Source organism: Piliocolobus tephrosceles, chromosome 2, assembly GCF_002776525.5.
Source record: "Piliocolobus tephrosceles isolate RC106 chromosome 2, ASM277652v3, whole genome shotgun sequence".
Classification (NCBI taxonomy): domain Eukaryota; kingdom Metazoa; phylum Chordata; class Mammalia; order Primates; family Cercopithecidae; genus Piliocolobus; species Piliocolobus tephrosceles.
Window position 1 is genome coordinate 72,194,183 of NC_045435.1, and position 27,235 is coordinate 72,221,417.

At 39.8% G+C, this 27,235-nt stretch overlaps 1 protein-coding gene and 1 long non-coding RNA gene across 3 annotated transcripts in view; one reads left to right on the forward strand and one right to left on the reverse strand.

The window, feature by feature from the left end:
* PRICKLE2 (prickle planar cell polarity protein 2) overlaps window positions 1-27,235 on the forward strand; it is a 175,441-nt gene that overhangs the window by 65,459 nt on the left and 82,747 nt on the right. For both annotated transcript variants that reach the window (XM_031935185.1, XM_023200415.3), the window contains exon 2: window positions 4,512-4,695. In XM_031935185.1, coding sequence (XP_031791045.1) covers window positions 4,552-4,695 — 144 coding nt within the window. In that variant the 5' untranslated portion in view covers window positions 4,512-4,551. The remainder of the gene's footprint in view (window positions 1-4,511; window positions 4,696-27,235) is intronic.
* On the reverse strand, window positions 1,902-16,413 carry LOC111533726. The gene is made up of 4 exons (XR_002728951.2): window positions 16,352-16,413; window positions 13,623-13,676; window positions 9,348-9,475; window positions 1,902-4,770 (listed from the first exon to the last, which is right to left on the reverse strand). It is a non-coding gene; the product is annotated as an uncharacterized LOC111533726 (long non-coding RNA).

Here is a 27,235-nt window from a genome sequence, read left to right on the forward strand (position 1 = left end):
GTTTTCTACATTTCAGTGCTCAAGTATGACTTTCTAGTAAAAAGCATTAGTCACCAAACAGCTTACTCAGTTTACTTAAACACACTGACTTGTTTTTCCTTAAGTCATAAACTGGAAAAAAAATTCTTGGAGAAATAAACTGACTGCTTCCCAACAGACCTGACCATTGTGCAGTAACTGATTAATTAAAGAGTTACTGTTCAAATGAGCTCATTTTTAAAAGCAACAACCAGGGTTTGGATGGAACTTCTTTGAGTTTGGAGATGCAAACCAGATCCAAGGTGTGCATTCTGTCTGTGTATATTTCTGATCCAATGAAAGCAGGAAATGGGGGAGTCTGACAAGCCAAAATCAGTTTGCTTAGACTAAACTGATTTTGTTTCTTCGAGTGCATTTTTATGTGGAAATTCAGGTACAACACATCAATAGAATAAAGATATAAAACAACTAATCATCTTGATAGATGCAGAAAATGCGTTTGACAAACTCCAACACCCTTTTGTGGTAAAAACAACAAACTAGCATAGAAGAGAACTTCCTCTACCTGATAAAGCGCATCTACAGATAACTCATGGCTAACATAATACTTAATGCTGAAAGACTGGTACTTTCCCCTTAAGATCAAGAACGCAACAAAGATGTCCACCCTTGCTACTTCTGTTGAACATTGTACTGGAGGTTCTAACCAGGGCAATAAGACATGATAAAGAAATAAAAGACATCAGATTGAAAAGGAAAAGGTAAAACTCTCTATTTGCACATGATATAGCCTTATATAGAGAAAATTCTAAAGAACATACACACACACAAACACACACACACGCACACAAGTACCTAAACTAATACAACTAATAAATTATTTTAGCAAGATTGTATGATTTAACATCAGTATAAAAATCATTTATGTTTCTATACAATAACAATCTGAAAATGAAATTGGGAACAATTCTAATTACAATAGCATCAAAAAGGATAAAATACTTAAGAATAAACTTAAAAGAAGTACAAGCCTGTGCCTAAAAACCACAAAATATCATTGAAAGAAATTAGATTGAAATAAATGGAAAAGTAGTCAGTGTTCATGGATTGGCAGACTTAATATCATTAAAATGGCAATACTCTTCAAATTGATAAATTGATCTACAAAGTCAGTGTATGTCTATCAAAACTGTAGCTGACTTTTTTTCTTTTTGCACAAATTGACAAACTAATCCTAAAATTCATATTTTATGAATGCAAATACAAGGAACGAAGAAGAGCCAAAACAGTTTTTTAAGAGAAGAACAAAATTGCATGACTGATATATACTTCATGATTTTAAAACTTACTGCAGAACTGCAGTCATCAAGACAGTGTGGTACTGGCACAAAGACGGACATACAGACCACTGGAATAGAGTTGAGCATCCAGAATAAACTCTTACAGCTATGGTCAGTTGATTTTTTAACAATAGTACCAAGGCAATTCAATGGGGAAAGATTATTCTTTTCAATAAATGGTGCTGAAAGAACTGGATAGCCACATGAGAATGAAGGTGGTCTCCTACTTAGTGCCATATACAAAAATTAACTCAAAATGGATCATAGACCTAAATGTAAGAGCCAAAACCATACACCTCTTAAATTAAAACGTAAGAATACATCTTTATGACCATGAGTTATGCAATGGCTTCTTAGAAATGATTAAAAACAACAACAACAACAAGTTAAACTTCATCAAAATTAAAAACTTTTGTGCTCAACAGATGTCATCAAGAAAGTGAAAATACAGCCCACAAAATGGAAGAAAAAATGTTCCTATCATATATCTGATACAGGACTTGTATCCAGAAAGTATGTGAAGAACACTTATAACTCAACAATTAGAACACAACCCAATGAAAAAAGATGGACTAAGGATTGGTATAGACATTTCTCTATTCTAAGAAGATATATAATCACATAAAAAGATATTCAACATCATTAGCCATTAGGGAAATGCAAATCAAAACCACAATTAAATACTGCTTTATACCCACTATAGTAGCTACGATAAAAGACAGACAGTAACAAATGTGACAAGAACGTGGAGAAAATGGAACACTCATTCATCAATGGTGGAAATGTACAAAGGTGCAGATATTTTGGAAAACAATTTGGAAGTTCCTCAAAATGTTCAATCTAAATTGCCACATGACCTAGCAATTTCATTTCTAGAAATATATCCAAAAGAATTAAAAACATTGGCCGGGCGTGGTGGCTCACACCTGCAATCCCAGCACTTTGGGAGGCCAAGGCGGGCGGATGACAAGGTCAGGAGATTGAGACCATCCTGGCTAACATGGTGAAACCCCGTCTCTACTAAAAATACAAAAAAATTAGCCAGGCGTGATGGCGGGCGCCTGTAGTCCCAGCTACTTGGGAGGCTGAGGCATGAGAATGGCATGAACCTGGGAGGTGGAGCTTGCAGTGAGCCAAGATCGCGCCACTGCACTCCAGTCTGGGTGACAGAGTGAGACTCCGTCTCAAAAAAAAAAGAAAAATTAAAAACATTAAAAACATATATCCAACTGAGGGCAGTGGCTCATGCCTGTGATCCCAGCACTTTGGGAGGCCGAGGCAGGTGGATCACAAGTTCAGGAGTTCAAGACCAGCCTGGCCAACATGGTGAAACCCCGTCTCTACTAGAAATATAAAAATTAGCCAGGTGTGGTGGTGCATGTCTGTAGTCCCAGCTACTCAGGAGGCTGAGGCAGGAGAATTGTTTGAACCTGGGAGGCCAGAGGTTGCAGTGAGCTGAGAGGGCGCCACTGCACTCCAGCCTGGGCTACAGAGCGATACTCTATCTCAAAAAAAAAGAAAAAAAAAAATTAGCCAGGCATGGTGGTATGCACCTGTGTGATCCCAGCTCCTTGGGAGGCTAAGACAGGAGGATCACTTGAGCCCAGGAGGTCAAGGCTGCACTGAGCCATGATTGCATCACTGCACTCCATCCTGGGAAACAATGAGAATCTGTCTCAAAAAACAAAACAAAACAAATACCCACACAAAAAAATTGTACATAAGTAATCAGAGCATCATTATTCATAAAAGCCGTAGGTGAAAATAGTCCAAATGTCCACAACTTATCAGTGAAAATGTGGTATGTATATACAATGGCATATTATTCAGCAATATAAGGGAATGAAGGATTGATACATGCTGTAACTTGGATTAACCTTGAAAAATCATTCCGTATGAAAGAAGCCAACTTCAGAAGACCACATATTGTATGATTGCATTTATATGAAATGTCCAAAATAGGCAAAACCATAGAGAGAGAAAATAGGTTAGTGGTTGTCAGAGCCTAGGGGGCAGGGGGATATGGGAAGTAACTGCCAATGCTCCTGGGGTTTCTTTTTGGAGCGGGGGGGATGAAAATGCTATAAAATTAGATAGTGATGATTCACAATTCTGAATGTATTAAGAGTCCATGAATTGTACACTTTGAAATGGCAAGTTTTATCGTATGTACATTGTATCTTCACAAAGCTGTTATCAAAACATCAGGCACATCTGGGGATTAAAATTCTGGGCTCTTTTGTCACCTTTATAAGGTGCTACTGAAACTAATAATTTTAAAAAGAGTGAACATGAAATAACTTATTTCCTTAAAATTTTCCTCCTCTATTCTTTTTTTTTCCCCTCTTTTTATTGGTGGAAGCCAGAAATGCTTTTGTGTTGCTGACATCAACATATTTATTGCTTCATCATTTCTGTAGCTATGGATAAGAGAACAGATGGTAACCTTAAAAGAGAAATGTTCAGTTTGGGAGATTTTTAACTTTGGCTGCTACCTTTTGAAATAATTCACATGCATGATCTTCTTGTATATAAAAAAACCCACCAACATAGGGAAAATTTGGGTTTCTAATTAGAATTCCAAACCTACAGGGATCTTTAATGGAGGTGAAATTGCCTTTCCTGTGAGATCTTAGGGCCAGACATGTTTCGTGAGAAAAAAATATGTATGTTTGCTATTCTTCTTAAAGAAAATTTTACCTGCATTTTTTAAACCATTTTCTCCATTTTCCAGGGCTTAGGAACCTTTCATAAAAGGAGTATGTTGCCAGTATTTGTTATCTACAAGTAACATTTCTGGTCAGCATATGTATTATGTATATGTAATTGCTATTACAGTTAAGGAAGTTGTGGTCATGGGCCATATCCAGTGGTCTGCTTAGTAAAATCAAAACTACATTACCATTCCTCTTGGAGTATTGATTTAGAAGAGAAGGCTGGGGTCCACATGTAAACACCCTTAGCATGCTTACCTGGTGGCCTCTGACCTTTCATGCTGTTTTCACATGTGTGTACCACGCCTTCTGCAAAGACAGGCATGTTCTGGAACTCTGCTTGTGATGCCTTTGCCTGATGACCATTGCCAAGGAATGTGTTTATGGTTTGGGATCCAAGGGCTGGTGACCGGCAGGCTCTTGAAAAAAAAAATGTTTTTTTTCTTTCTTTCTCACCTGCTACCTTTACTGCCCGCAGGAAGATCTGCCTGCACTGCAAGTGTCCCCAAGAGGAGCACATGGTGACAGTGATGCCGCTGGAGATGGAGAAGACCATCAGCAAACTCATGTTTGACTTTCAGAGGAACTCGACCTCAGATGATGACTCAGGCTGTGCCTTGGAAGAGTATGCCTGGGTCCCGCCGGGTCTGAAGCCTGAGCAGGTACCATTCTGGGTGGGAGCATGCTGGTGGTTTGGGTGTTTCACTTTGTCTTACTGGTACTTCCTCATTCCAGTTCTGTAGGAAAAGTAGACTTTGCTGATTCAGAGAAGCGGTAGGGCTAAATAGGTTGAAGATGCCAGGGGCCCCAGTGGAAAATGAGGAAGGGAAATGAAATTGAGCCAGGAGTGATCCATTGCTAATTCATTCCGTATTGTCATTATTAACCATTACCAGGATTGTCTAGAAATGTCTCAGAAACATTGGTTTTAAAACATTAAGAGAGTGAAACTTGGTTTTGGGGGTGGAGAAGAAGAGTTCTACCTTGGCTCTGAGTCTTTACAGTGAGACTCTTCAGATAAAAGAGTGAGGAAGTGTGAATTTTCCTTACTCTTCCCAGTGATTATGCTGTGTTCAGACATTAAGTTTGTAGCGTTACTTTACAAAGACGCTGGCATTTCCTGAAATGTCTTGGCACCACCCAAAGGCTGTAAACATCATTGGCTTGATGAAAAGGTCTTTGTGGCAAATGAAGTCAGGCACACAGGTAGGTTTTGTTTAACCAGCAAGGTATTATTTAAAAATTTAATTAGCTGCTAATACTTTTAAATTAGGGATTTTTCATGTAAAGGTGTACCACATTTTTCTCAGTGACATACAGCCTCTTGTATTTCTTGGTACTTAAAATTTTCTCCTCCATCAGCCCCATGTTGTTTAAGAAGCTCTTTTATAAGCTGGGTATTTTCAAGATGTTTCCTGTGAAAATCTAAAGTGCCAGAATCTGAAGTGTTTGACCACTGTTGACTTCCTCTGACGTGTAAAATTTCTTTCTCAGGACATCTTCTCTATGTCTGACAAAAACGTTTTAAAGTTTAAACAGCCCTTGAAATTTTAACTCGGGAACTTTAGGTGTGATAATGCTTTTAGGGAAAATTCTTTTTAAGTTTTTTTTTTAACTTTATTTTCAGTTCATGGGTACATGTGCAAGTTTGTCACAATGGTGTCATGGGAGTTTGTTGTACAGATTATTTCATCACCCAGATATTAAGCCTGTTACCCATTAGTTATTTTTCCTGACCCTCTCCCTCCTCCCAGCCTTCACTCTCTGATAGGGCCCAGTGTGTGTTGTTCCCCACTATGTGTCCATGTGTTCTCATCATTTAGCTCCCATTACATGAGACATGCAGTATTTGGTTTTGTGTCTCCATTAGTTTGCTAAGCGTAATGGCCTCCAACTCTATGCATGTTCCTCCAAAGGACATGATCTTGTACTTTTCATGGCTGCACAGTATTCCATTGTGTATATGAGTCTAATATCTAAACTCTATAAGGAACTTAAACAAATTTACAAGAAAAACCAAACAACCCCATTAAAAAGTGGGCAAAGGACATGAACAGACACTTTTCAAAAGAAGACATGCATGAGGCCAACAAACATATGAAAAAAAGCTCAACATCACTGATCATAAGAGAAATGCAAATGAAAACCACAATGAGATACCATCCCACACCCATCAGAATGGCTATTACTAAAAAGTAAAAAAAAAAAAGAACAGATGCTGGCGAGGTTGTGGAGACAAAGGAATGCTTATACATTGTTGGTGGGAGCATAAATGAGTTCTGCCATTGTGGAAGACAGTGTGACAATTCCTCAAAGACCTAAAAACATTAATACCATTTGCCCCAGCAATCCCATTGCTGGTTATATACCCAAAGGAATATAGATCTTTCTATTATAAAGACACGTGCACACATATGTTCATTGTAGCACTATTCATAATAGTAAAGGCATGGCAGGAACCTAAATGCCCGTCAATGACAGACTGGATAGAGAAAATTCTTTATAATAAAGGAGAACCCAACAATTCACCCATAACTTAATAGTAGTGATACTAATATAATCTCATTGATTAGCCATTGCTCATTTTCTTCTAATTTTGAAGTTGCAAATTGACAGATGAAATCAGGGAGACAGGTAGGATTTGTTTAGCCAGCATGGTATTGTTTTAAATTTAATTAGCTACTAATACTTCAAAATTAGAGATTTGCTTCATGTAAAAGTTTGTATTTATGTCTTGAAAATTTGAAGATCTGGTATCTCATCCCTGTAAGGATATAATTGTCTGGAGTTGAGTGATGGCCATTCCTTTTAGACAAAGCTTGATTATACCAGATCATCCCAGTCTCTACAAAGTCCATTTTTTTCTTTTGTGTTACCTTCCAGAACCCTACAGGCACTTCCGTTTTGTGATCTCTGTTCTAATTCTCACTGCAGGGGAGAAAATGTCTTAGAATAGAAACACTCCCAGAAAATAATCTCCATGAGAATTGAAGGTAATTCTCTGCTGGGTTATTAACAGGAAGAAATGAGTGCTTTTTCCTAGTTTGTGAGTTGAGGTTATATCTTCTGTTTTAGTAAAGATTTTATTATTAAATAATTAGTTTAAGAAGAATGAGAGTGTTTGATTGAGTTTGTTTAGACACTCAGAGAGGTAGTGGCTGACTGCATGACTTTGTTTGACATTGCCATTCTACCACCAGTACTTGAACAGTGTGTTTTCATACCTAGATACACCTGTGAGCTTGTTACATTTTCTTGCTAACCTCATTTCCAACAGCTTCGAAGCAGCCCATCTTTCTTTTGTTCACCTGAAGGACATTGCTTCTTGCTAAATTGGCCTCTGAATTTTCCAAACTTAAGCTTTTGTCAGTTTCCTGCTTAAAATGAGTTTTCTCTAAAACCATTAAACAGATTCAGAGAAAACTTTCTACTCATATTGACCCAAGAAAACAGACAATTTCAGAAGCTAAGGTTTTGATTAAATTTGTGATTTCAAAAGTAAGTACTAATGGTATTTTTGCAGGTCCCTTGACTCATCCAAAATGAATGTCTTTGGGAAGCATAAATCTGAAATTTCTTCAATTTGTTTTGAAAGGAAATGATTAGTGCCATTAAACAAGTGGTTTGAATTATGTCAAATGAAAGCATAGTCCCATCTCTAATAATTCTGTTGTTCTTTGGATGGTTTTCCCTATTTCCTACACTTACTCAAATCTTTTTGACACAGATGATTAGAAAAGGAAATAGCTCTGCAGAAAGAGAAAATCTTCTCAAGTTATTTTAAGAATTCTATAGCACCTAATAAAATATGCATCTATATTAATCTATATTAATGGTGTTTGAAGGGGTCATATTTCATGTAAGAAATGAGCTTCAATTTTTTAAATTAGAAGATCTTCTAAAGTCTATTGCATACAGCACTGTTTATGAATTTAAAAGGTTTTTTTTAGAAAGCTGTATAGTATGCTGTAAGAAAAAATTGAGTTCCTAAATGCCCTTCACTAATAAAAATTCTGATGTTTAATATATTAACTGTCTGAGAAAGTCTATTTTTCTATCAAGAGAAATTATAGGGAATGTAAAAATGCTTTGTCCTGGAGGCAAAATATTAAAGACTAGTTAGGGTTGAGAGTAATGTACTTTCATTTTTGTTAGAAACCTTTCATTTCACTCCCAGGTCGTAGGTTGGTAATACACCTTCAGGTGATACTCTTTATTATTTTATTTCTCCTGAGAAATGCCTTCAATTGAATCTAATGCAAACGAAAGTCCCCTCCCTTTTAGGCAAGTGTTCTTGAATATAGGCATTTAATTTCATAAAAATTCACTAGCTGTAAAACCCAACCTTTTAAAAATAGTGGGGAAGTAATAAATATAACAAATGATTCCAGAAAGGAAAGGCATTTATCTCGTGATATCTAATGACTGAGCTGAAAACTAATCAGAGAAGTTGTTCAGATCCTTTGCTTCTGCTCACTCCAAATAAGGTGTTTAATGGTAACAGAACAGAGGGCTGGAATCTGCCCCTAGTTGACCATCTGAAGTCTTTTTTTTTTTTATATTTTTTTTTTATTTTTTTAAGAGACAGGGTTTTGCGGCCACACAGGCTGGAGTGCAGTGGTATGATCATAGCTCACTGCAACCTTGAACTCCTGGGCTCAAGGGAATCCTCTTGCCTCAGTCCTAAGTAGCTGGGACTGCAGGCACATGCCACCACACCCAGCTAATTTTTGTATTTTTTGTACAGAAAGGCGGGGGGGAGTCTCACTTGTTGCCCAGGCTGGTCTTGAACTCCGACCTCAAGCAATTCTCCCAAAGTATTGAGATTACAGGCATGGGCCACCACACCTGGTCTGAAGACATTCTTAAGGCATCAATTTCATTTCAAACTCAAACAGTGAATAGTGTATACCCTTTCTCTTTCAGGTGCTAGGATGATACATTTACAGTAGATAATATTAAAATAAGAACTTAGAAAATAATTAACAAGCTCTAAGAAGGGCAAATGGTGAAGAGGATTTCTCAGCCTCAGCACTATTGACACTTCGGACAGATAATTCTTTTCTGTGGTGACTGTCCTCTGCATTGTGTAGGATGCTTAGCAGCATCCCTGGCATCTACCCACTAGATACCAAAAGCACTTCCCATTTGAGATAACCAAACATGTCTCCAGACATTACCCAATGCTCCTGGGGAATAGGAAAACCACTGGGTAAAAGTGATGTTAAAAACTAGAGGATATCTCAGCAGAATTCTGGCCCAATCAAAACAAAAAAGGATGACTCAATTTAGCAAGTATTTATTGAGCAGCTACCATGCTCTAGTTCCAGCTTAGAACAGTTGCTGCCTTGTACCATGGGTATTCAGCAGAGTGAAAAAGTGGGGATCCCACACTGCTTGAGCAGAGGCTGGTGCTCCCTGAAGCAGATCCTGCCATCTTCGCTAAATCCAAATGAGAATTGGAGCTGCATGACCAGTTGGCCGTGGAGGGTCACCTTTTTGTTCTTCAAACCAAAAATAACTTTTTCCTCTTTTATGAAAGGAAGACTTGTTCATTAAAAAAGAAAAGAAAAATGTGAGACATCCAAGAAAGCAACTAAAACTCACTCATAACTCCACCAACCAAGGAAAATTGTGTTTTAACCTTTTTGCCTGTGTTTTAGTCTGTTTTCACACTGCTGATAAAGACATACCCAAGACTGGGCAATTTACAAAAGAAAGAGGTTTAACTGAACTTACAGTTCCGCATGGCTGGGGAAGCCTCACAATGATAGCAGAAAGCAAGGAGGAGCAAGTCATGTCTTACATGGATGGCAGCACGCAAAGAGAGCTAGTGCGGGAAAACTCCCCCTTATAATAACCATCAGATCTCATGAGACTTACTATCACAGGCCATCATGGGAAAGACCTGCCCCAGTGATTCCATTACCTCCCACTGGGTACCTCCTACAACACATGGTAATTCAAGATGAGATTTGGGTGGGGACACAGTCAAACCATATCAGCCTGTATATTCAGGTTTCTATGTGTGTAGTAGTACATTTCTGTTTTGATTTGGACAAAAATGTGATGATGCTCTCCACTTATCCTGAGCTGTCTTTTCTAGGCCGTATATTGTGAACATCTTTCTGCATCAGTATATTTCAATCTGGATTATCCTTTGTAATGGTTCAATAGTTTTCTGTTGGTAGGTTCTAACCTGGAGTGGTACCACTACCTCTAGAGGGCATTTGGAAATGTATGTTTGGGAGAGGGCAATTACTATCTAAATGACTGGGGGACTCCACTAGCCTATGGATGGTGCCTTGAGATGCTAAGCATCCCAAAAAGCACCAGATGATCCTGCGCAAAGGAGAATGGACCCATCCCAAATGCCAAGAGTACCATCATTGAGCAGCATGGAGTTGAGGGTTTAGTTTTGACTACTTGCATTGATTGACGGCTTTCCTCTATATTACAAGACAGCAGCAGCTAACCTTACGCATTTTATACATGTGCCTGCTCCTCTCCATAAGCATAATTTCTGGAGGTGTAGTGGTCATGTATAAGCTTCTCTGAGGTTTTAGATTCATGATGCTACACCACCCTCCAGGAAGGTCGTAACTGGTATGTCTTGTGGGTGGATAGCTTTCATTGGGTGCATGTGGGTTTTCTATTAGTTCTCCTCCTTGCTCCTCCTTGAAACTCTGAAGAGGCCATCAGATTGCTTCTTCTGAGTGGATGTCTTTTTCATTGATGTTTTGGATACTCCCAAGTGTTCATGGAGGGTTCTCAAATATGAGTATCTCCAAAGGTTAGTAATTTTACCTTGACCGTAACTGTGTTTTAGCACAGAATAAGTTGCAATTAGATTCATCATCCAGAACACTCAACTTTCACTTCAAACTGTCGCAGGAAGGATGAAGAATAGATACTAAGTGTGATTGCCTAGTTGTTGGCTTTCCAAACCTTTTTCTTGTAAGTGGTAAAATAGGACAGCCAGTACTACCCAGAGACAGGGGTGAATTAGTTGGATTTGAGCCCTGTGAAGCTCTAAAATATCTCTTTTGGGAGTATATAAAATTATTTATTTGGCTTTTATTTTAGTGACTATTACTCATCCATCAGGTGTCAGATTAAATATATCTCCTCAAATAACTACTTTGGCTAGCCCCAATACAGGATTAGGTCCTCAGTTACATGCTTTGTAGCAAACCCTGCAATTTTTGTTATTAACACTTATAAAACTTGTAATTAGATACTTATTGGTATAAGTATTTGTTTAATGTTTGGCTTCCCTACTTTCCTTTAAGGTCCAGGAGGGCAGGAATGTTGCATACTTTGTTGTTTAGGAATCCTCCCAACACCTAGCACAGTGCCTGACACATGGCCAGCACCCAGCAAACATTTGTTAAGAGATAGGCCGACGACAGGGATCCTCTGCAGAACCAGAAATGTTCGGGTCACATCACACTGAAGAGATAATAGCCTGTGGCATTATTTTCTACATAAAGAATTATTCCGGCCAGGCGCGGTGGCTCAAGCCTGTAATCCCAGCACTTTGGGAGGCCAAGACGGGCGGATCACGAGGTCAGGAGATCAAGACCATCCTGGCTAACCCGGTGAAACCCCGTCTCTACTTAAAAATACAAAAAACTAGCCAGGCGAGGTGGCAGGCGCCTGTAGTCCCAGCTGCTTGGGAGGCTGAGGCAGGAGAATGGCGTAAACCCGGGAGGCGGAGCTTGCAGTGAGCTGAGATCCGGCCACTGCACTCCAGCCTGGGCGACAGAGCCAGACTCCGTCTCAAAAAAAAAAAAAAAAAAAAAAAAAAGAATTATTCCATATCAATTATTTCTGTTCCCTCGGCTGCTCCTAAAGATTTGTATTCTAAGCAGATTCCCCTAGCCATCCCAACTGCTTCAGAGTTTTCTTAGGTTGCAAAAAGGCCAGAGAGGGTGACATCTTGCCAAGGGCTGCACTAAGCAAACCTGAGGCAACTCCACCAGCTCCAAGTCCCTGGGTGTGGAGCAGGGTTGGAGAAGCAGTGGGTCTGGCAGAAGCCCACTGTGTATTCAAACCTAGACACCATTTATGTCCCAGTCTGAATCTGGGTAGCCCAGTGAGAGCCATGGCATGAGGAGAAAACAGCATGGCCCAGTGGGAAGAGCCTTGCTTCTGATATCAGGCAAGTCTCTCTGCTACTCCATCACTTTCTGACCACAGTAAAGTTGTTCAATCTCTGGGACCCTCAGTTTCCTCTTGATGAAGATGACAATGATGATGGAAAAATTATTAAATTTTCATTGAACCCTTGCTATGGGCCCACCATCCTTTTTAACACTTTGCATGCATTATCCCATTTAATTCTCAACCCACCTTATTTGGTAATTACTCTTTCTGTCTCCACTGTAGGGTGAGTAAAGCTAGGCTCAGAGAAGTTAAATAACTTGCCCAAGATCACACAGCTAATGAATAGCAGAGACAGATATAATCTCAGACAACCTAACTTTGGAGCCAGTACTACTAGACCTGAAGATCACAGCGTTGATCTGGCCATGGATGAGAGAGTGCTTATAATGCTCCTGGCCCTCTGTCTGCACATAGATGTTGCTCAATGAGTCAGTTGTTTCCTTCCCACCTTTCTTGTGAAATAGTAGTACGTGACTAACTAATTGCTATTGCCCTGAGCCAACACAAAGAAGAGCAGAAGGAACATTTGGCTTCCGGGAAAGAGGGAGGTTAGGTGGAGATGGAGAAGGCAGGTTAAGCATAGGGTTTATAGGAATCCTAGAGTCCTTCACGGCCTTCTCAAAAGGTTTTCATAAAGTAATTTTGAATTCTGCCAGTATGGAAAGCTTTCTGTTTCCCAGGCCTTCTGCTGCGGGATTGTTATAAAGATACAAGTTTGTCCCAGTGAAGTTCTCTGGCTCTATGGAGCCTGAGGAAGTTATTCAGGACCCCAGATGCAGCCTCTTGATTCTGAATTCTCTAATGTCTCAAGCAGGCTTTGGGGCTATCTGCTGAAGTACTGAGCTCTGCCACCTACCTTCCTTGGTGCCTGAGATCTCCTGCAACATCACGGTCCTCAGACCTGCAAGGAATGAGTCCTTGGGGAATTTTCTGTAGGCTTCTCAGAGTGCAAAGGGAGTCTTCCCACAAAGAAGAATATTCTACACATCTCTCTTGGGGGATCAACAGGTCAGCAGAGGCTCCTTGATTTGGCCTCTGTGCCACTTGGAACCTTGTTAGTACCTGTCTCCAATGCTCGACTATGGGCTTCTTGGCAGCATTCCACTTGATTTTCCCCATGAGAGTCCAAGGAATGAATCAGAGAGCATGCTAGAAAATTGGGTGAAAAGGAAATGGCCATTGGGCTTTTTTTGTTTCCTCATTCACCTGTTTAAGATTGTTTATTTTATACCTACTATGTATCAGGCAGTGTTCTGGGCACTGGGGACAAAACAATAAACAAGAGACTTAAGGTTTCTGCTGCACTGTAGTTCTGTGAAGAGTAAAGACAATTAGAAAACAAATAATTTCAGGTTGTGATTTTTTTAAAAAAACCTAGTGATGTTAAGAATAGAGATGTAAATATTTAGAAAACTCTTACGTGTGTCAGACATTTTCCTGGGTGCTTTAGAAGTTGCTTCTCACTTAATCTATCCTAAATATATTTTAAAAACAAAAACAAAATAAAACAGTTTCTGAGAGCATGGATGTGGACCGGGATGCTGAGGGGATTGGCTAATTTAGCCTGATGGGTCAGATCCAACGTCTCTGGGGAGGCAGTATTTGAGCTGCTACTGAAGATGCCTGCTATGCAGAGATCTCATTTGTTACAGAAGGTAATGTATTCATTTGAGTGAAACTCAGAAGTGAAATGAAATCAGTACCAACTTTATGCACAAAGAATTTGGGGAGAGTGTTGGAAAACTGTTTGGGGGGAAATGAATGGAGGCCATGCAGTGCTCAGTGCTTGCTAAGTCATCCCTGGACATGAAGGTGGGACGGTCCCACTACCTTGCTTGCCCCTGGGAAATTGGAGGTGCCTGATCATCCATCCCCTTGATGTTTCTGCCCCAGGTGCAGATAAGGCAACAGAGAGCCCCCATTTGACTACAGAGGTATGTTAAATTCATAGCAAGTACTCTACTTACATTTATTTATGTCCATACTACCTTCCAAAATGTGAGTCTGTTAGAGACGGACATTGTCTTATTCACCGCTCTATGCTCAATACCAAAAATAATGCTGGCACATACTAGTCATTTAATAAACAGGGTTTTTGTGAATAAACAATCTCATTTAATCTTTGGTACAAAATCCTCTATTTTTCCGTTGAAATCATTGAGGCTCACAGGATCAGGAACTTGACTAAGATGCCACAGTCAGCGAGGGACAGAGACAGGACTTACACCGGCCATCTGTCTGACTCCAGTGCCCGTGTGGGCTCTTCCTCCTCCACCCCTTCCTCATGCACAGTAAAGAGCATGCACATTGCTCCACTCGGGGAATCAGATCCAAGAAAGCAGACGTGGTGTCAGTTGGAGAAGGGGAGCAGCATGAGTCACACAGGCTCTTTCATTCTTAGGGATGGGAAATTTCTCCTAATCTGAAGTTGACCTTGGTGACTAAGGAATTCATCTTTTCCCCACCTCCAGTTTCCCCACCACTGCAGGAAGCAGCATGACCCTGCTCCAAAGATTTGTTGCCCTATCGACAATCTCTATTTATCCTTATCTCTTCTCACTCTCTTACCCTGGCTTTACTGTACTTCCTCCAGGGACTCTCATGTTCCTGGTACAGATAGCATCACGTACCTGGGCACTCAATAGTGACATTCATTCAGCAAGTATTTATTGAGTGCCAACTATATGCCAAGCACTTTCCTAGGCACCAGGGTATAGCAGTGAAAGGCAAACAGGTACCCCTGCCTTTGTGGAGCTGACAGTTTAGTGAAGGATGTGGACAACTTAACAGCTGAATAACAAGACACATTCAGAGACCGATGTCAATTAGCAAAGCAATAAAAAAGGGTGATACGATCTAGAGGAAGGAGTTGACAGGCTTTGTCTGTAAAGATCTAGCTAATAAATATAGGCTTCATGGATTATGCAATCTCAGTGGCAAATCCCCAACTCTGATGTTGTAATGCAAAAGCAGTCATTGACAAGAGGTGAACAAATAGGCATGGCCATGTGACAATAACACTTTACTTACAAAAACAGGAAGGGGGCCTGATTTGAAACACAGACCCCTGATTTAGAGAATCTATCTACTTTACATTGGATGGCTAAGAAAAGCCTCTCTGCAGAAGTGACATTTGAGCTGAGTCATTACATGGAATGATGGTTTGATTACCCAGATTTGGTCTGCCTCTTCCGGTGGGTTTCAGAATGAGGCTCCCATACCAGTAGCACTAGTATCACCTGGGAACATGTTAAATGTAGACTCTTAGGACTTGCCCCAGACCTAATAAACCAGAACTCTGAAGATGGAGCCCAGGAATCTGCTTCAACAAAGCTTTTAGGTGTTTCTTATGCATGACAAAGTTTGAGAGTCATTACTGTTGGAAAAGCCACATTGCTAGGAACAGATGAGGCCACATCTTGACTCTGTCGCTTATTAACTCTGTAACCTTGGGCATCTCAAGCATCAGTTTTCTCAGCTGCAACACGGGGATGCTTCTGCCCAAGTCTAAAGTAGCTAACAGAGAAGAAGTGAATTCATCTCTGTAAGGATCCTAGGAGAAGGCAGACACAAAATAGGTCCTCAGCAAATGGTAGCTGCTGAACTCATCAGAATCATTATTTGAATCTCCAAGATGCTGAAACAGATTTGCGTGCAGATACTAATGAATGGTGTGCCCCAGCAGCTACCCCATCCCATTCCTGGCTTTTTGCCTTTGACTGGCATGCCCTGGATATCACCCAAATACAAGGCTGATTGTTAAAGGAAAACTCAGGATGCTTTTAAAAGTCTTTCACTGGCCCTGTTTCTTCACCTCCCTTTCTGGCCTGTTAACCTAGAGCATGCGCTGATCCCTTTTACTGCAGGACCATGAATTATACAGCTGTGACTCACCACCATCCGGCTGGGGCCACAGTGCCAGGCGTCCAGCTTTACTGTTAGCTTTCAGGCTACTGACAGTTTGCTCTTTTATGTGAGAAGCTATTTATACCAGGAGGGACAAAGGCTGGCAGATGCTGGGGGAAGGGAGAGAAGAATGACAAAATGGTTCATCTCTCAAGGTCTGCTGGGTGGTTTTGGCTTATAGGAAAGGAATGTACAATCTAATAGCCCTTCTAAAACCCCCATAAAAACCATCGTTAGACTCACCAGCCATTTGCAGAGTGTTGTCTTTATTTCATTACTCCATCAGCACATGCTGAGATCAAAATGGAATTTCATGGTGCAGGGAGATGCATGTCTCTCCAACTGAATTGGATTAAATTCCCCCTAAGCTGCATCTCCTAGTTTGCCTTCACTGTCAGTCACCTCAGTGTTTTCAATGCAGTTCAAGAGATGAGTTGGGAAGGGAGGGAAGAAGGGGGCAGGAGGAGGCTTCAAAGCAGTCCACCTCACTCTTCTCGGGAAGCCAGTCACGTGAACAATGCTGTGTTTATCTTGGCTTCAGAAATACACTGATGTCATTGGATGGCAATGGGAAATATGCCTGTGTGTGCAACTTTCAATAAAACTGCCTGTTAATAAACTTGTTTTCAATGGAGCTGTCAGAGTTGGGACTAGAACCTGGGTTCCCAGGCTCTAGGGACTCTGCCAGATGAAGTCAGCAGCAACGTGGCCAGATTCCACCAGCAGGGACTTGTCAAGGCTTGCATGCAGATTATAAGGCCTGGAGAGGCCAAGGTTCATTTGCAAATGCGGGAAGAGAGACCTGCAATAGGAGTTCTAGCTTTCAAGACAGATGTCTCCAACCTTTACAGTAAATTCACTCTGGGGTCCTAAAGATTGGGACTTGGCCTCTTTCTTAGACTTCCTGCATAAGTTCACAGCTGCATACCCTTTCTGCTGACCGGGCCATCTACACTGTAGCCTGGTGTGAGAATTGATGTAGTATCAAGATGATCTCCTCTGCCTTATGATGCAGGAGATATTTTGAGTAATTTCATGGGATGATTGGATTAATACACCACCAAATCAACAAGTAACTAACTTCCTTCCTCAATCTATTTATCTACCTGTACATTCATTTATTCATTCATTCGTACATTCAGCCATTTATTCTTTCAACAGTTGTTTATTAAGTACTCATATGTGCAAGCTGTCAGTATATGTGTGATTTCAGTATGGCAGTTTTCCAAGTCCAATAAAAAACTGGAGCTTTCCACCACCAGTCTTTATATGTTGCTTTAGGTGGCCTGGAGCCATACACAGGTAGATGTAGAAAGTGTCTCATGGAAGACCCATGCAGACATCAGACTTTGTGCTGGCCTCCGATGACTTCTGTGTTTTGGGTACCTATCTTTATGGGTTCATAAGTGTTTGAGAGTCTGTGCTGCTTTCCAACATTGGCCAAGTTAATTCACCTTCCCAAGCTTTCATCTCATCTTCTGAAAAATAAGGATGTCAATACTTAGCTACAGCATAGTTGTGAGAATTAAATGAAACAATGCTTTAAGCATTTGGGGTTTTAAAAGTGGCTGCTGTTAGTTTTCTTTTCCATAGTTAAAAATTGGAAATAACTCAAAAGTCTATCAACAGGTAGATGGATAAACATATTGTATTGTATCCATGTAGTATACTACTACTTTACAATAAAAGTGAATGAACTGTTGGTCTATGCAACATGAATCAGAATCTCAGAATCATTATTCCAAATGAAAGAAGCCAGGCAAAAGAGTACACACTATGTGATCTCATTTATATAAAACTCTAGAAAATGCAAACTAATCTATAGTGACAGAAAGCGATCAGTATTTACTTGGGGATGGGGAAATGAGAGGGAGAAATGACAAAAGGATCGAGGAGAGTTCTGGGGGTGATAGGTACATTTGCTATCTTGTTTATGTTGATGCTTTCATGGGTATATACATATGTTGAAACATACCAAATTGTATACTTTACATGTGATTTATTATATGTGGATACCTCGATAAAGTGATGGAATAAATGAATGAATGAAGTTGCTCTTTAGCAAACAGGAAGGCAAGCTTCCTCCCATGCCAATGGTGGAGGCTTCCTATGGTTTCATCAGTTGCCTCAGGGAGTAGTTAAGTCTTTTGCCAAGCCTTTTGTCAGAAAGAACTGCTCAGTATTAATCATGCACAATGAAAAGGAGATTTGGGGTAGAAACTCATCAACATCCAGATGGATGGCACAAGAAAATGAGTTCCACAGACTGGCTCATTTCATAATCTCTAAGCTCCCAAGGACACTGCCTAACACGTAGTTGGCACTCAGTAAATAGTGGTGGTAGTGTTATTGCTATGGCAATTTTTAGTGGTACAAAAGTAATTGCTGTTTTTGCCATTACTTTTATCAGAGAATCCAGCTTGGGGACTGACTTTTTGTAATTCTTAGTTTGGAGGCTGTCTTTTCCTAACTTACTGAAAGATACCAAGAATTCTAGCAGCAACCTAAGGGGTTCTGTAAACATTAACTTCCCTACAATCCTGGGGTCCTGAGAAACCTTTCTGACTCTTGCCAAAGGGCATTAGGAAAAAAGATGTGGTGTCTCCATCCTCAGTGGATCCGGTGTTTGGTGAGAGGGTAATTATTTCCTCAGGGTGGATAATCAAAATTTGTGAACACTTAATCTCTTTAAGTTCCCAAGGACAATACCTAACATGTAAGCCCTAACATTTGGGCCTTTTTTATAGTCTCCTTTCTCTTCCATCATTCTGTAAATTATTGCAAGAATCATAGTTTTAGAGAGTCAACCAGGGAAAGAAGCTACAGTGCCAACCAACTAAGTTTGCCAACCACTTGGCAACTCTATATGAGTTGAGAGAGAAAGTCAAATGACGTGGATAAATTTGAGGCTGGGCTTGAACATAGTTTTGAAACATCCATCTTTTGTGCCCCATTGCTGTGTGGATAGTCGAGAATTCATCTAGATGGTGAATATGCCATGAGAAACAGCTCTTCTGGACTGGAACAGTGATTCATACCCATAATCCAAGCTACTTGGAGCCTGAGACAGGAGGATAGCTTGAGTGATCACTTGAGTCTAGGATTTTGAAACCAGCCTGGGCAGCATAGCAAAGTTCCATCTCAATTTTTTTTTTAAATCAGTCAGTCAGTGGTGTGGGTCTGTAGCCCCAGTCATTCAGGAGGATGAAGCATGCACATCGCTTGAGCTCAGGAGTTCAAGGTTGCAGTGAGCTGTAAGCACCATTGCATTCCAGCTGGATGACAGAGCAAGGCCCCGTGTCTTAAAAAAATAAAATTAAAATAACTAAACATAAGTAAAAGAAAAACTTCTGCTGAACTATGGTCAGTGAGACCATTTACTGTGGTCTTTCTCAAGCACAGTAATTAAGAGCCATGGCTGTGGTATCAGACGCAGCTGGGACCTGATCCAGCTCTGCCACTGTCCAGCTATATTTATGATGGGAGCAAGTTGTTTTACCTTGTTGAGGTCATTCTTTCTCATCTATAAAATGAAGACAGTAATATTTCCTGCCTTGCAGAGCACTTAATCAGTACCTGGCATTTCAAGAAATGTATATCTTTCCAGACTAGAATGGCCAATTGTTTTGAAAACACTTTTCTTGGTAAGGCCTGTCTGGGGAAACAAGACTGAGATCTAAGTCTGAAGTTTAGTACCACATCTTCTAGCTTCTATTTCCCATTTGGAATGTAAAGATGTGAAATATTTTTTTCCATTATAAAGTAAAAATAAACATGGCAATATTTCCAAATTGTTAGAAGAAAGATGTTAGAGTTCATGAACAATAATTACTATTGCTATGATATACTCTATAGCTTTCATATTTGCCTTTTTGTTCTATCAATGCCTAATGGATGCAACTTAAAATCTTTCTCTGTAATTATAGATTTGTTTTTCCTTATATTTCTGTTTTTGCTTTATGTATTTGAGGCTATGTTTTTTGGTGCCTACAAGTTATGGTATATAATATGTAACATAACCTATGGTTATACTATAGTTTTGATAGATTATTATTTTGTAATATTTGTTATAAATAAATGTGTTATTTATTTTTTATTTTAACATGAAATTACTTTTAAAAAGTTTATGAACAGCTACATAATATTTTTCAGGAATAGAAGTCGTGAACTGGTGGCCATTATAAAAGTGGTCAATAAACTGTATCACCAATAATTTTGAAATGAGCAAGGATCTATTAATTATAACATCCCTTATATCCTGCCTAATTTTATTTGTTCAAATTCTGGTTTGTATAATACTAACATTGCATACTAGCTTTCTTTTGGTGAGTAACTGCAAGACTATGCTTTTCTATTCTTTTATTTTAAGTCTCTTCTTATGGTTTTAAGTGGGGCTCTGCAAGAAGCACATGATGGATATTGCATTCCTATTATTCCAAACTGATAATCCATCTTTTAATTGATGGGTGTGATACATTCAAATTTATTATGATAACTTATATAATCATTCTTACCACTTTATTTTCTATTTGGTATCTTTTTTCCTCTGCTTTTTTCTGTTTTCTTGGGTTCTATTTTTTTAAATGAAGCCTTCCCAGTTTTATTCATTTTCCTTTGCTTGGTGGAAAGCTATAGAGTATATTTCTATTCTTAGAGTGGTTATCCACCATTTTTTAACATCCAGCCACACTGGATCCTTGTCTTAGTCTATTAGCCACTTGTCTTAGTCTGTTTTGTGCTGCTATAACAGAATACCTGAGACAGGGTTATTTATAAAGAACAGAAATTTATCCTCTCACAACTCTAGAGGCTGAAATGTTCAGGATCAAGGCACCAGCATCTGGTGAGGGCTTTCTTGCTGCATCCTCAGGTGGTGAAAGGCGAAAGGGCAAAAGGGGGAATGTGTCCCCACATGGCAGAAGAGCAGAAGAGATGAACCCACTCCGGCAAGTCCTTTTTTTTTTTTTTTTTTTTTTTCCTGAGACAAAGTTTCACTTTGTCACCCAGGCCGGAGTGCAGTAGTGCATTCACAGCTCACTGTAGCTTCAACCTCCCTGCACTCAGCTGATCCTCCATCCTCCCACCTCAGCCTCCCAGGTAAGTGGGACTACAGATGCACACAACCATTCCCAGCTAATTTTTGTATTTTTTGTAGAGACAGTTTCACCATGTTGCCCAGGCTGGTCTCTAACACCTGGACTCAAAGGATCTTCCACCTTGTCCTCCCAGAGTGCTGAGATTATAGGTGTGAGGGACCACGACCATGACTGGCCACAAGTCCTCTTTATGGCAGCATTAATCTATTCCAAGCAACTTCCAAAAGGTCCCATCTCCCAACACTGTTGCATTGGGGAATCAGTTTTCAACACATGAATTTGGGGGGACGCATTCAGACCATAGGGCCACTCTTCAAGTACCCAGGCTTCCTCCCACCTCATGCCTTTGCACTTGCTGTGCTTTCCTCCTTTGTTCACTTTTAACAAAGCTTCAGTTATACAGTGTTTTTGTCTTCCTTCTTAATATGATAGTGATCTTCTGTGACATACTTTTTAGTACCACATCTTAGATTACCCATGAAAGATTTTTCTTCCCATCTTGATTAGCCTGCATCTCAATATACTTCTCAACCAATTCACCAGACCTTGGGTTCATATTCACTCAAGCCAAAGTAAAATATAATTTTGGATAGTTTCTCTTTAAAACAAAAATTATGTGAATACTAAGAATGTTAAAATCATTTTATGCCTGTTATTTTTCACACATCTTTGCTCCCTTCACTTAACACATAACAACGGATTCTGAAACTCCCATTTTCAAAGGTTACTTCCTAAACGTGGTAGAAAAGTTAAGTTGGTTTTTTCTTTTCAATCCATTTTCTGCCTAGTTTCAAAAAGGGTCTAGAAGAGCTGTCAGTATAATAACTAAAACAAGGTGACAGCATGCTATAGGCAACAAAGAGAAACGAGATAATTATAATAGATAACAAAACTAAAGGGCACTAGTAGAGTGGAGCACTGTTGTTAGCTAACCACCTAACAATATCTCCAGTTTTGGATGAAGACTGTGATAGCATGAGGATGAGCGTTGTTTTAGACTGGATGTTGGGACTGTCGGGATGTGGAAGGGTGCCTGCCAGACCTGTTTTTTTGGGTCTGAGCCTCATTGATCCTGAGTGCTTGTCTCTCACAATTGTTAGCTAATACCTTTCGTTGCTTCTCGTGCCACTTCTAGAGCAATCGGAAGACCGTCGTGAGCCAGGAAGAGGTACTATATAAAGTGAATTCTATAATATTCAATAAAGTGAATGGCCTGAGACTAATAATTCAGAAGCTATAACTTGCCCAATTATCAGTGGTGATTTATTTCCTAGGTCTTCTCAATGAAAATGCTACACACAACTGAGTTCCCAGATCATTTCATTTGTTATAGATTCTAATGGCTGGGGCCAGCATCTTCCCTGTGATCCTTAATTGTCTTATTAAAAACAGAAGGAAAGTTGCTTATGAAAGGACTTAAATGTAAATGTAGATACATTGTCTGACTCATTTTGTCCCCATTGATTTTCACCATAATTTCAGAGAAGTTTACCACAGAAAAATATTTGTTCCCAACACATAATAAAAATCACTCTTGGCTGGGTGGTGGCTCATGCCTATAATCCTGGCACTTTGGGAGGCCAAGGTGGGCAGATCACCTGAGATCAGGAATTTGAGACCAACCTGGCCAACATGGTGAAACCCCATCTCTACTAAAAATATAAAAATTAGTCGGATGTGGTGGCACGTGCCTGTAATTCCAGCTACTCAGCAGGCTGAGGCAGGAGAATCACTTGGACCCAGGAGGTGGAGGTTGCAGTGAGCAGAGATAGTGCCACTGTACTCCAGCCTAGGTGACAGAGTAAGACTCTATCTAAAAAAAAAAAAAATCGCTCTCAAATTGTCAAATTTGTAGGTACTGAAAGGAAAATGGTGGTTTCCAAGGGCTTAAGGGGGAGGAGAATGGGAAGTGAGTGGTTAATGAGTACAGAGTTTCAGTATGGGAAGATAAAAGAAGTTCTGGAGATGGATAGTGGTAGCGGTTGCACAACAATGTGAATGTATTTAATGCTGCTAAAAAATGGTAAAAAATGCTAAATTTTGTATTCTGTATATTTTACCACAAAATAAATAAACACGTGCATACATAAAATAACTCTCAGGAATTGGAGCAGTCCCTTCAAGGACCACATGGCCTTTGTTGGGGACCAACCTGGGCACATTAACTTCTCTTGCACAGACCAAAGGGAAAACAAATTCGCCAAGCCTGAGTTAGTTCCCATAATCCTCATTATGTAACATACACACATAACATTCAAAGTATGCACATTACTCAATAATGCAGTTGATTTCTGCCTTCTTTGGAGTTCAAACTGATCCATGTGGCTTTCATGATTAAGCAGCCACTCTGGCCTGTTTAGTATTTAAGGTTTTAGCAGGAATTGCAAGCTTGAAGAATGAACTACACTGTTCATTGATTCATCAAATACATAGGACAGAGTGTAATCCTTTGACTAGTTTGTGGAGACAGTGGGGTGAAATGGATAGAGAATGAGCTTTGAAGTCAGACCTAAATTTAAATCCTGGCTCAGCCCTTTACTCCTTGATGATCAAATGGTTTATAATTTTGTTGATCTCATTTTTCATGATTCTGTATTTGCAAATGTGCCCACTTGCCAAAATTTATTTGTAACCCCAAAATCAATACTTGCAGCAGCACTTTCATGGTCATTTGCAGACTTTACTTGTAACCTCAAAATCAATACTTGCAGCACTCTCATGGTCATTAACAGGCATACACAGAGGGATAAAAAATTTGAATTGCCCAATGTATACATGGCCAGCTGGGGTAGAACAGCTAATTCTATGCTTTCTTATTCCAGCTCACAGACTGAATAAACAAGTGGTCTATTTAGGGCCACTTTTTTGCATCTTATGCTTTTTGTTGGTGATTTCACTGTTTAAAATAGCCCCAAGCATAATGAAGTGCCATCTAGTGTTTCTAAAAGCAAGAAGGCTGTGATGTGCTTGATGGAGAAAATATGTATGTTAGGCCAGGCATGGTGGCTCATGCCTGTAATCCCAGCACTTTGGGAGGCCAAGGCAGGCGGATCATCTGACGTTGGGAATTCGAGTCCAGCCTGAGAAACAAGGAGAAACCCCATCTCTACTAAAAATACAAAATTAGCCAGGCATGGTGGTACACGCCTGTAATCCCAGCTACTCGGGAGGCTCAAGCAGGAGAATCGCTTGAACCTGGGAGGCGAAGGTTGTGGTGAGTCAAGATCGTGCCATTGTACTCCAGCCTAGATGACAAGAGCGAAACTCAGTCTCAAAAAAAAAAGAAAGAAAGAAAGAAAGAAAATATGTATGTTAGATAATCTTCAGTCGGGCATGAGTTATAGTGCTGTTGGGCATGAGTTATAGTGCTGTTGGCCATAAGTTAAATGTTAATGAATCAACAATACATATTAAGTAAGTTGCCCTTAAACAGAAACACACATGAAACAAGGTTATGGATTAATTGGTTAACAAAAATGTTGGGACCAGAGGCTCACAGGAACCTAACCCCGTGTTTCTCCTAGGAGGAATGTTTAGTATACAGAAATTCAGTGTTTGCTGTGATTTTATAGCACATAACTGCCGCAAATAAAGAGAATCACTTGTGTTTACCTTTGCAAAATGTAATATCCTGATTACATAGTACTCCATTCTTTCCCTGCTGTGACAGGGATTAAGGCTGTTTACAAATGCTTGGTTCCCTCTTCTTCCAGGCACAAAGAGGGAATGTACTTTCTCAGTCCCTTTAAAGTTAGGCATGTCCATGAGACTTGCTTTCACGAATGAAATGTGAACAGAAGTCACATGTATTATATCCAGGAAAAAAGTTTTTCACTGCCAGTGTTCAGTTCCAACCATCCTTTTCTCTGCTGCCAGCCTCATGGAGGCCTGTCTCCATACGGAGCCCCCATCACCTGGGTCTCTGCCTATCTATAGGAGGATATAGTGTGAGACAGAAATAAAATCATGGTATAGATAAGGGTTTAAGATACAGAATATATAAAGAACAACTACAGTTCAACAAGAAGACAACTCAGTTAGAAGGTGACTGAAGGACTTCAATCAACATCTCTCCAAAGATGATATACAATCGGCCAATAAGCACATGGAAAGATGTCCAACATCATTAGTCATTAATATAATGCAAATCAAAACCACAATGAGATACTGCTTCACATCTACTAAGATGGTTATAATTTCAAAAACTGGAAAATAAATGTTGGTAAGGATGTGGAGAAACTGGAATTTCTGTGCATTGCTGGTGGGAATGTCAAATGGTGCAGCCACTTTGGAGCACTGTTTGGCAGTTTCTCTAAAAGCTAAACAGAATTACCGTATCATCCAGCAATTCCACTCCTAAGTACATATGCAACATAATTGAAAGCAGAGATTCAAACATAATTGTACACCAACGTTCACTGAAGCATTATTCACAGTAGTCAAAAGGTAAAAACAACTCAAGTTCTGTCAACAGATAAAATGGGTAAACAAAATGTGGTATATACATGCAGTGAAGTAATAGCCACAAGCAAAGCTCTGACACATGCTACAACAGAAATTAGCCTTAGAAACATCATACTAGGTGAAATAAGCAGACACAAAGGACGAACATTGCATGATTCCACTTATATGAAGTATTTAGAGTAGGCAAATTCATAGAGATAGATAGTAAATTAGAGGTTACCAGGGGCTGAGGGGAGGAGAAATGGAGAATTATTATTATTTGGTATAGAGTTTCTGTTTAACATGATGAAAAAGTTTTGTGATGAGATAGTGGTGATGATTGCATGACATTGTGAATGTACCCAGTGCCACTGAATTGTACACTTAAAAATGGTTAAAATGAGGCCAGGGTGGCTCACGCCTATAATCCCAACACTTTGGGAGGCCGAGACGAGTGGATCACCGGAGGTCAGGAGTTGGAGACCAGCCTGGCCAACATGGTGAGACCCTGTGTCTACTAAGAATACAAAAAACTAGCCGGGTGTGGTGGTGAGGGGCTGTAATCCCAGCTACTTGGGAGGCTGAGGCAGGAGAATCACTTGAACCCGGGAGACGGAGGTTGCAGTGAGCCGAGATCACGCCGTTGCACTCCAGCCTGGGCAACAAGAGTGAAACTCCATCTCAAAAAGAAAAAAAAGAAGGTTAAAATGGCATATCTTGTGATATGTATACCACAATAAAAATTTTTAATTAAAAAACACTGCAGTGTGAAACTAGTGATGTTTTGGTGGTGGTTGACATATTGTGGCATACTCTAGCTCATCCAAACCAAACTTTCTTTCCTGTCTGTTTCTCTAAAGTGGCGTAATATAGGCCCTTTGGGATTTTATGGCTATATGCAAACTATAACCTGCAGGCCAAGGTCTTACCTTCACTGATCCTTTGACATTTTGGAACAGGAAAGACCAAATTCTCACAATTGTTTTTATGATTCACTTGAAACTTAGTGGGCAAGGCAAGTTACTCAGACTGAAAGTAGCCATGGTAGTGAGAAATATATCCTTTATAATGTATAAGTGATTTCCTTGGTTTTCATATTTTCTGGTTGTTTCTCAATCATTTATTTAATATGCAGAAATGAAACTGCCTTAAATGAACTGACTTGAAACAAAGTTACCTGTATTTTAAAATGGGTTTCCAGCAATGTCCTGTGATCAGCAAGCTCCAGTCTCTTGCAAAAAGAATTCTTTCTTTGGATTATAGCATGTCATTATGAATCACCTTGGACACTTGAAAACTTGAATTGGTCCTAGAATTTCTTCTGTCTTTGCTTTCTAGACTTTATTCAAACTGGCTTTGCATAACCCTGTGAAACTAATAATAATAGAGGGGGGTAATGGACTAATTATGCTATATGTGGAGTGCAGAATCAAAAACAGTGATTTACAATGCACAGAAAAGATACCATGTAGGACACTCCTAAGGACTCCACATAAGAAAGAGATAACTCAAAATTCAGATATTCTTTGGACACAGATTTCTAGGTGTCACCCAGCATTAGCATCTCCTCCTTTCCTACTAACAGAAC